We start from the raw sequence: 11460 nt of genomic DNA, 5'->3' as shown, positions 1-11460 counted from the left end.
TTCGTGGTTTCCCAAGAGTATGCATATAATCATAAAGCAAATTTATGATTCGTTGAACATTTAAAGTTCATGGTTTCCTTGTACCCCACGAAATCCACAAAAATTGGTATCCAACGAATAATAATGAATCCACAGTATTTGATCAATATGTAAATTTTTTGATTTTTATGTGTTTCAGACATGGACAATGACTAATACTATGTTCCAGGAATGAGTAAAGTGCTTGTCAGATATCAAATATCCAAATGCTATTTGAAGGGTGATAAGCTCGTCAGTAATAACACCATATTTAGTGATATTTATCCACTCACTTCATTTTAGACATGTCAAAGTAATCCTCATCTTCTGGATTTTGTGGAACATCAATTTTCAAAACAATACATTCAAACAACAATTCCACCACTTCACTAATTTGTTCTACGGTAAGGCTCTTCAAAATGTCTTCTATAATCTTTGTTTGGTCTTCTGTTAGTGTTGTTCTGAAAGTCTCTCCTATACTTTCAAAAGCTTTCTGAAATAATACATAACTCAATTGAATGGAATGATTGTTATAAATTAAAAGTAAGAAAATTTCTTTGAATCACAGAAATTTGTAATAGCAATGTAGTTCAATGAATTTTAGAATTTAAAAGATGTCGGGCCTTCCTCAATTTAAATTTAACACTCACTTCCATATCAGGTAATTATTCTATGACTTGGTCTTACAGTTTAAGTAAGTATTGACACAATAGACCTTATAGTGGGTAATTTTGGCAAGTGTAAAATTTTGCGTTTTTCATTGAATAAGGTACAAGAAATATTTTGGCAGATTCAAAACTTTTATCAATACCTATGCATGTACACTTTTTAATTGGCATAATTTATTTTGGCAATTTTGTTCTAACTGCGAAAATAAGCCGCTGTACTATAACAGTTACCTTTTCATATTTGGCTAGGGTTCTAGCTCTCTCTAAAGCAAATAAAATCCACAAAGACATTGTGTGTTTACACTTGCTGGACTGCTTAGCCTGGAAATAATAACAATTTTAAAATATATGTAATTTAGAATAGCAATATAGATAATACCACACTATCAAATACCTTAGATTAATTATAGCAAACCCGAATTTAGCCATTAAACGTTATCATAGCGGAAAAAAAGACTATCTTTTTGTATTTCTGTCATATTTGTCATATATCTATATTCCTTGTTATTTTACTTAAACAATGCTGTTGCTAATGCAATAAAGATTCTTCTATTAATTTTTGAAACAAACGTGTTATAAAAGTGTTTTTGTAACCAATTTAAAACTAGCATTAATACAATTACCTTTGGACTTGGGAATGGGTTATCTATCTTGATGTTAGACATAAAGTCTACAAGAGAGTTGTCGGGGTCTGATCCTACAGACTTGAGGAAACTTATGGCAATGTCTAATTTATCCAGACTTTCACATAATTCAGGGAATGATTTTGTACGTAACTCTCCACATATCTGGCTCTGCACAGCATGATGTAACCTTTCCTGTAAGACATACAAACTTGGCTTAATTCTTTATAAAAATCTTCTATACTAAAATATGAAAGGACGATTTTATATACACACATTGATAGTTAAAGATTTGCAAATGGTTTAGGATGATCCCATCAATATTTGACATGTAATTATAAGGGGATAAATAGAATTTCAAATGTATTTAGCTTATGTAAGGAAATTGTTTTGTAAATAGTTTGATTAAAAGAGTTGTAAGTTTATAATGCTTTTGGTTGATATGCAGAGGTCAGTCTTGAATAAATAGTACTTGAATCTTGATCAGCTTAAAATTAAACATAATAAATAATAATCATTGGCCTAGACAAACATGGAAGATGGAGAAACCATCTATAAACACAAAGTACCAACCTGAGGAATCTTGTCACATAAGGTTTTGAAAACAATAGCATTTGTAGATTCAGATCTGTATATGATGGTTTCTATCTGAAAGTGGAAAGTAATATTGTATAGTAACTATAAACTATTCAGCCTCTTAAATAAGACCACCCTTTCTATACAACAAAAGAGGTTGTATAACACAAGTACATATTGTTGTTTAAAGTAGTGTTTTTGTGTCTATCAGTGGATTAAAATACAATCTGTGTAAGAAATTTACCATGAATTGTTGTAATGTGCTTTTCTGCATCTTTGAATATGATGATCTAATTCATTTATAGCAAAAAATAAATGGAGAATGTGTCTATGGGCCACAGATACCCCTGCTTGTAAATATGCATGATCTGTGTTTTGTAGTAATAAGCATTGTATATAAGTTTTGCTTATGCCACCTCTGCTACGGCAGAGGCATACAAAATAATTTCCTCCATAGCGATAAATTAGGCAGGTGCTTGTCCTGAAATTATTGAATGGAGTGGTTGGAAAATAGTTAATAAGCTAGCTGTCACAAATTATATATTGTCAAAGCTTACCTCTCCATATCCTTTTATAAATGATTTTGAGAAGAGAAATCTATCCATTAATTGTCTCTCCAAGTTAGCATAGTTATATTCTATCTCAGTACCCTGGCCAACCTTAAAGGAATAGTTACAGTTAGCCAACACCATGGGTAACAGGTCCTTGTCTGGATGGTAACTGATTAAATGGGCTGAAGATATGTCCTTCACATGCACTGTTGGAAGATTTTCTGCCCTAAAAATGTAGAAATACTTATTTACAAGTTACCTATATAGAGAAAATGCGGCAAAATCTAAAGGAAATAATTATTTTCTGTTATATCCTCTTGTCCTCTTGTCTTACAATTTTTAGCAAGATAGCAGTGTCTTTGCTCTAGGCAAACCCTGAAGTAGGTATCAGATAGATCCTAAAACTGACCATATACCAAATATAAATTCAGTAGTTGAAAGTGTGATGGAAATATTTTTGTTGGACAAAAGTTAATCTCAAAAAATATTAACCTTGTTGCAGAATACAAATGAAGATAACTCAACGATTTGTTTTTCCATTTGTATTTTGTATCTTAAATCTTTAGTTACATGATTTAAGACTCTAATACCATTTAAATTAAAACATCAATGGACATGTGAAATGTGTACTCCAATTTAAATTTCTTACTGGACTGCTGTTTACATGCAAAAGCTATATAATATTTCATCAAATTCGTAAAATATGAAAGTGACTTTGTTTTTATTTATCTTCAATAAACTTACTTCAATTTTCTCTGAGAACAATAACTTTGCAAAAACAAATCCTGCTTTTCTAACAGGAAAAACAACAAGACATAAGAACAAAGTCCTGCGTCCTGATATGTGGGAATCAGGTAAGAAACAGGTGTATCATCTGTGAACTTTGACCTACAGTAGGCCTTGTCAATCATCACTAAATTTCCATCAGCTGGACATGCTGCAACATAAGGTTTATTCATATCAATACAATATTTACATTAAAAACTGGTGACAGTTGTTGCAATTATAAAAAATAACAAAAATCATCTTTGATACTAAGTTTTTATTTACTTAAGTGTGCTTAATGTTGAGAGTGTTTGAGGTGATATTATGAAAATTATATACCCATATGGATTTATTTTCTGTCAGAGCGATAGGTCTGTCTTTTGATGAAACAGTTTGTACCTTACTAAGTTTTAATGTAATGCAGATATCTCAATAATTTCGAGGCTTTTGTGGAAATGAATACTGCAAATGTTTCTGTAAAATAAATACCACTGGATCAGCTTTATCACTTTGTTGTCAAATAGTTAACATGGCACAAATGTAGTCTTTTGGTAAAAAATAACTAACAATAGTATAGTAAAAAGACATATCAGTACTTACAATATGTCTCCAAAGATTCTTTGACACAATTCCAAGCTTCTGTGAAATCTTTCAACAAGCCTACAAATTCTTTCAGTTTTCTATCTACAAGGCAAAATATAAAATCGATTGAAAAGCAAGGCACTGAATATCAATAGCATATATTTCAAGAAAAAATAAATAAATTTACAAGCATATAATCACATGTTTTAAGCAGGTGGTTTATGGTTATTTTTTTTAAATATTTTTTTCAGGTTACGTGTTTTCAATTTTGATTGCAGTCATTGCACTATATATTGTGCATATTGGAAATAGAGCAACAAGTAAACTATTTAACACAAAAATTTTAGGTATAAAATTATCATTTTACTTTTCTTTCGTCCATGTTATAAATGTGAGGATATACAAAAAAACCAGATGCTCCGCAGGGCGCAGCTTTATACGACCACAGTGGTCGAACCCTGAACAGTTGGGGCAAGTATGGACACAACATTCAAGCTTGATACAGCTCTGAATTTGGATTGTGATTAAGTAGTTGACACATCATAGGTTTCTGACACAGAATGAATGTGGTCTAATGAAAAAAAATTCTATTAAGCAATACACTTTGCTGTTGAAAATTAATCCCCTCAAAAAAAAAAATAGTTGTAGAAAAATTCTTTTTAATTTCTGAAATCTGAAATGAGAAAAATTTTACCCCCCTAACCCCACCCCCTCCCACATTTTTTTCTTCATCTCCCCCGTTTCCTTATTAAAAAAATAGTCTCAATTCAAATTTCTAATGGCAACAATAACTACTCATTTAAATATATCATAAAATATTAAAATATAATATGACATAGTCATGGTTAAAATTAATATTAATAAACAGTAACTTCTTAAAATAAATTTACAGCTACACATCTCAAGACAATCATCATTTCGTAATACATAATTTTCAAGCAGTGTAAGGGAGATAACCAAGTTATCAAACATATATAAAACAGTGTTCTTTAAATTTTATTTGAATTACCTCCCCTTCACTGCTTTTAAATTTTCTAAATTGTCCCTTAACCAGAAAAACTCTTGTTTTCCCCCTTTTTTGTCCCTAATTACTTGATGATTTGAACCATAACCCCTCCCCCCCCCTGACCATCCCTTTGTAGTATGGAAACTTGCAGTATAATTTCAGAGAGATTTATACACTTAAACACAAGTTATTGACTGTAAACTAAAAAACAAAATGCTTATTTTGGCGTTTTTTTTGGCCCCAAATTCCTACACAATTGGGACCATAACCCCCAAAATCAATCCAAACCTTTTACCTGTGGTATTAAACATTGTGGAACAATTTCTGAGCAATTGAAATGCTTATACACAAGTTGATATCCTGAAAGTAGCAAAATGCTTGTTTTGGGCCCTAATTCCAAAACAGTAGGGACCATCATCCCCAAAAACAATCCCAACCTTCCTTTTGAGGTATTGAAGCTTTTTATAAAATTTCATAGAGATTTATTCACTTAAACTAAAATTATTGTCCAGACACCAAATGTGTCTTAGGACGACAACGCAGACGACAACATCATACCATTTTACAAACGCAAATTTTTTTTGCAGTCGTATAACAACAAGAGGTTCGGTTCATAAGAGACAAATTAACAATCAAATTTTATTTTAAGTAGAACAAGTAAAACTGCGAGCTACTGCTCACTGATGAAACCCACGCTGAAATATTTCGTTAAACAGGAAGTTGTTGAGAAATGAATCTGAAAACGCATCTCAGGGTAAAGCTGACTTCTATAAACCCTAAAACCAAATTTCAGAAATTCTTGTAATGTAGCTCCTGAGAAAATGTGACGAAAATATTCATGGGACAGACAGACTGACGGATGGATGGATTGACAGACAGAGGTAAAACAGTATCCCCCCTTTTTAAAGCTGGGGTATAACTAGATTATCAGTTAAAGAAAAACAAAGGTTTATATATCAGAAGATAAAATTTCAATGATTTTTAATATTATAACTACAAACCTTCATCCATTTTCTGTTTAACATCAGCAAAGGTCAAGGTTGTAGCTTCTGCTCTGTCTAACTTTCTACCATATTTCTGTATTAACATCCTCTGTAGTTTTATTATACTTGGTATAAATCTTATAGCTCTAAGATGATGTTCCTGCAAATGAAGATGTGAATTGTAGCTTATATAGCTTTTGTTTACTAGACAGTATATGTTTTGCTTATTTTTATCATCCAAGTCATCTATTTATAAATTTCCAAATGATAGTACATTTCTGAAACCTTCTTTTTTCTCTCCACTAACATATCCAAATTTGATGACTTAAAATATGATGTGGTATGATTGCCAATGAGAAAACTCTTCACAAAAGATCAAATGACACCGAAAATAACACCTGTAGATCACAGTACAGCATACAGCAGTGAGCAAAACCTATGATCAGCAATAAAAGCCCTAAAATGATAAATGTAAAACAATTCAAACCAGAAAACTAATGGTCTAACTTATATACAAAATAATGAACGAAAAATACATATGATATACAGCAACAAACGACAACCACTAAATAAGATCAAATAACTTTCTCCCAACTAGGGACAGGCAGATTCAGAGTGTGGCAGGATTAAACCATTTAAGCTATTCACATAATTTAACTTTACCTCTTTAAGGAATAGTTGAAGAACAGGCAGGTCTATTTTGACTGTATCTAGATTCTGTCTGAGATGGTTAACAGAAATCAGTTCTCTATATCTCCACACTGCGGGTATGTCATGCAAGTTCACCATATCCTGACCCTCTGGGGCTATGTCTGTTTCATACAATATCTGTAGCAATGGATCAGCTCCTGAAACATTTCAAAGTCGATATTGGAATATATTGCTCAGTCCCTTTTTTATATCAAAATTGCTTCCTTAAGTTTTTCAAAGTTACATTGTATTTAATTTTGGTGCTGTCTCCAACTTTTTTGAATTCAAATAACTTATCTAGATTCCGATTTTTACTGTAGTGTCCATGAATTTCACGGAATAGTAGACAATTTAAAGTTGAAGTTACATTACCCTCATCCAGTCCAATAACAAAAAGCAAAGCATAAAATCCTTACCAAGTCTTTCATCGTTCAGTATTCTTTGATTGCTCTCCCTCAAGACATTCTCCATATTCTACAAAATGAGTATTGTATAATCACATCAGTTACTTAGCTAAATAATATTTTGTATCAACTATTAACATATTCTTTAGTATTATCATATAGTGGTGAAAATTAAATCATTATTAGGATAATTTTCTGGATCAATCTACTCATTTGTTATTTTTTTTTTAAAACATTAATTGATTTAAGTTTGTTTTAGAGACATTTTTCTTTTTGTTTTTTACCTGTAAAACTGGTATTATAAACTTTCCAGCAAATAGCTCCTCCCACTCAGATCTGGATTCTTTACTGACCAATCCACAAACCTCTGGGGGATGATTGTCAGCTAAAAGAAAAAAATAATTTATGATATCTTGCAATAAAGTAATTTTGGATGTAACACGTCTTCTGATTGGCTGACGTCGTTTTGTTTATCATCCCATAGACGTAATTTAGTCATGTGACCGTGACGTCATCAACGTTTTTTCATGGTTTACTCCAGTTTAAAATGGAATTTAGAATTAAATTATAAGAAATGACTGTACTATTTTTTCTGTCTATTTAAAATAACATAAAAAATGTGGTGCACACTGTTAAATAACCTGCTATGCGTGTTATTCAGTGTGCACCACATTTATTAAGTTATTTCTTCATAGACAGAAAAAATATAACAGTCGATGTTAATTTACTCTATCACATGGCTGAGCGGGTAACAATTTTTTTGAATGTCACCCTCTCGTCTGGACCAATCAAAATGGATAATTTAAAGAACAAAGAATTGAATTTACATCAAGTAAATAATGGCACAGATTTTAGTATTTGACTGTCGAAATAAAAACAATAAAACACCTTGCCTCATTTTTGTTGTTGTATGTACCCGACGTCATAGAAAATACTTTAAAAATAAAATTAATCTGTAATAGGACAATAATGATAGGACATTCAGTATAATAAATTAAATAACACATAGCTGAGAGGGGGATAGAACAGATTGTTACCCCTCGAAAAAGCATTGTCAACCTTGGCTTTGACAATGTTTTCTCAAGGGTAATAATCTGCTTTAAAAAAAAACCAATCTGCTCTATCAACCTCTCAGCTATGTATTATTTATATAATGCTAAATGTTTTCAGTTTGTATGAAAGCAATCCATGCCTTATGTAAAAGGTATTTTTTGTCAACTGAACAGCTAACTCTGAGGGTTTACAAAACTCAATACAATAGTTACACTGATGATTATTTTCAAAATGACATTAACTTTACAGTGAGTGTCTTGAAGTTTTTTCTCAAAAAAATTGTTGAACCATGACTTTACATCTTACCTACTACAGCTGCTGTGTGACTAACCATGATCTGTACCAATAAGTAGTGTATCAACAACATGACATCATCTCTATTTTTACCCAGAATATTTTGTAGAGAGGTCAAATCAAGGTCAATATGTTCCAGTATATAACCACAAACTTCGGTCTCCTCTATACTTGGTTTGATGGACTGACAAACCGCCTGGAAAATATAATATTATATCACATCGAGAATACAAAGGAAGGAAATCTAAACAAATATCAAATGAAAAAGATTTCGTTTATCCAGTGTGTATCAATAGTTGCAAGAGCTATTCATAATAGTGTGTCATCAACATTTAAAATGATCATTTTAGGTGTGGTTGATTCTGCATTTAAGAAATATTTTTTTCTTATTTTAAGTATTTCATGTATCTATTCTTTGAGATGCTTAAACAGTAAACAAGATTAACCTGCAGGTTTATATTTGCTCCTAAATACATAGAGATATGTGTGCACAATCTGAGTACTGCTACTGATGTTCTGTTTAACCTCCTTTCTGGACCAGTAACAGGGTCTAATTTAGCTGCTCTTCCTAACGTATGTCCTGTCTCTGTTCTATCAACTCTGATAACATAAGAATCATATATAATATTACTCAAACAGGTTTAATTGATCATTCAACTATAATGAAAACATTTTTACTGTTGAATTTGAATTATGATTTTGTAGAAGACAAAAGGAGTTTTGCATTTACATTTTTAAACATAAACAACAATAATCAGAAATGGAAAGAATAATTTCCTAAAATTATCTGTTTCAGTGATAGCATTAAGGTGTAACACCACTAATTCGGGCCCGGCCAGAAAGCACATACCAGAAAGTAGTACATATTTAACGCAAAATAGTTCCTACGCATGAGTGTAACTTTCAAAATATGTAGGATATTTAGGTAGTTTTGACATCAAATGAAAGCTGAAGGACTGGTGATCATTGTAGAACACTTTTGGACTTTTAATTTTAAATATTTAAAAAACTGCAGCAAATTTTGAAAAGAGGGTACATTTGGTCTGTTTGTCAGATCTGAAGTACCTGTTTTGGTACATCCGAAGTTCTGGGAACCAGTTCTTTCTTATATGCCATGTAAGGTATGTTGATTTTTTCAGTAGAAGACGCCATAAAGAGTTGCTTTGACGTGCAATGATTGCCACTTTATTTGAACTTAAAATGAAAGAGGTGTGCCTGGTTGAAATGGAGGAATTTAACATAGAAAGTAATGGGACCATGAATTAGTGGTGTACTTCCTTAAATTTTCAATTTTGTAAACTGAAAGAATCAAAACTACTGATACACAATAAACCATCAAACCAATATATAGTAGAGACATCTGTTTACAGTTAAAAAAGAAAGAATGAAAGATACCAGAGGGACATTCAAACTCATAAGTTGAAAATAAACTGATAACGCCAGATAAAAAAGTAAAAAGACCAAAAGACAAGCAAATTAGGATACAAAACACAACATAGAAAACTAAAGACTCAGCAACAATAACAGCAGCAAAAACTTGATTTCAGGTGCTCAAGAAGTATTAGCAGATTCTTCTCCACAGGTGGCACTAGTCCTATTGCTATTATAACCAAATGACTGTATGGCCTTCACCAATGAGCAAAACTCCTAGTGGAATGTCTGTATTTAAGAATGAAAGATTGATGTAAAGATAAACAATGCCAATATTCAAGTTTTTTACTTGACCAATGCCATTGATTGAACCAAGACCCTCTAGCACTCACGGTGACAACTTCAATAGAGTTCAAAACAAGGGATAAGTCTACTTTAGAGGAAAACCTGCCTACTGTTAACCATATGTTGACCTATATATAAGAGGTTGAATGTCAATTACACAACAATCTACACAACAGCAGACAGCAACCTACGACAACCATTGACTAGTTGTTGTTGTAGTTTTTTTTTATTGTTGCGCTGATATCTCATTAACATATATTTCACATCTTCTTTATTATAAACATACCCAGTATCCTTGACATTACCGGCCAACAGTTTATGACCTTCTCCACCTATTTTCTCTCCACAACCTCTGCAGGTCTTAATCTCTTGAGGATTTCCACACTAAAATAAAAATAAAATCAATCCAAATACTATACAATGAGCTTAAAGGACCAGGACTTTGTTATGTGGGAATGTTATGTTACTGTAAATGAAGATTAACAAAATGCTTATAAATATTTGAAAACAAGACCTATAGTTGTTAATTTCTGTGTCATTTAGTCTCTGTGGAGAGTTGCCTCATTGGTAATCATACCACATTTTCTTTTTTATATTTCCAGCATGCCTCAAATACTGTAAATTCAGAAATGATTGCAAGGTTTTTACTTTATGCGAATAATGAGACTTGGTGAAAACTGTGAAAGTACTTTAATTTGTAGGCATCAATTCTTGTGGTTTGAGCAAAAGTTACATGTGGGTTTTTAAACTTGTGGATTTTAGTTTTCTAAAGAAAAAAAATCCAGTTAAGAATTGAAGCCATCAGAAATGAAGATTTATTGCAATAAAACTCACATTCTGCCATCTGATATATGTCAAGCCTGATATCGCAAGAAATAATCTTGCATTTTTGTCTATTCTTCAAAAATCATAAAAAGTAATGCATGCAATAATTTCTGAATTTACAGCAGCCTTATTATGAAAACTTTTATCACTATTCAATATGCAATGAACAGAGTATATTTGAGTATATGATACTAATGGAACTATTTTATATAAATAGATTATTAAGATACAAAACGTTTTGGAATGCTGTACACATGTTATGCAGGGGCCTTGACCTGTTAAGATTATTATCCAATCAGCAAGGGGGTTTCCCAGTCACACCTAGATGGGCTTCTTGTTTATTAATTGCTTTGTGAGATCATACTAATTAACCAATGAGATTGCTTATTAATTTTGAATTAACCAATCAGCACTTATTAGCAGGGCTTTGGTTTTAAACGCCAGCAACACTTGATTGTAGCAGGCATTTTATATTTTTCAAGAAAACAATTTTTCCCACCCACTACTCCCTAGTGGACATTTATTGTTATTTGCTATATACATATGTTATTACATATATTGTTGCATACGTAGAATCTATGCAAACTTTATATTGTTTAATAAGTAGAGTAGTAATGTTTCAAAGAACTCACAGTTTTTATGTACTTCTTGTATGGAGTACCACAGTTTTTCAACTTGATTTTGCTTTCTTTGTAAATATGTTTAT

At 31.7% G+C, this 11460-nt stretch overlaps 1 protein-coding gene across 1 annotated transcript in view; it reads right to left on the bottom strand.

Moving 5' to 3' along the window:
- Positions 1-11460, bottom strand: part of LOC143081088 (E3 ubiquitin-protein ligase rnf213-alpha-like) — a 105332-nt gene that overhangs the window by 2584 nt on the left and 91288 nt on the right. Inside the window, exons 62-75 of the mRNA XM_076257324.1 lie at positions 10216-10313; positions 8660-8813; positions 8226-8409; positions 7151-7251; positions 6879-6936; positions 6436-6620; positions 5791-5932; positions 3802-3885; positions 3181-3373; positions 2443-2662; positions 1883-1957; positions 1310-1504; positions 918-1007; positions 312-511 (exon numbers count right to left, since the gene is read on the bottom strand). Coding sequence (XP_076113439.1) covers positions 312-511; positions 918-1007; positions 1310-1504; positions 1883-1957; positions 2443-2662; positions 3181-3373; positions 3802-3885; positions 5791-5932; positions 6436-6620; positions 6879-6936; positions 7151-7251; positions 8226-8409; positions 8660-8813; positions 10216-10313 — 1979 coding nt within the window. The remainder of the gene's footprint in view (positions 1-311; positions 512-917; positions 1008-1309; positions 1505-1882; positions 1958-2442; positions 2663-3180; positions 3374-3801; positions 3886-5790; positions 5933-6435; positions 6621-6878; positions 6937-7150; positions 7252-8225; positions 8410-8659; positions 8814-10215; positions 10314-11460) is intronic.

This window comes from Mytilus galloprovincialis, chromosome 6 (assembly GCF_965363235.1).
Source record: "Mytilus galloprovincialis chromosome 6, xbMytGall1.hap1.1, whole genome shotgun sequence".
In the NCBI taxonomy this organism is placed as follows: domain Eukaryota; kingdom Metazoa; phylum Mollusca; class Bivalvia; order Mytilida; family Mytilidae; genus Mytilus; species Mytilus galloprovincialis.
Note: the sequence above shows the minus strand (reverse complement) of the source record. Positions and strands in the feature narration are given on the sequence as shown.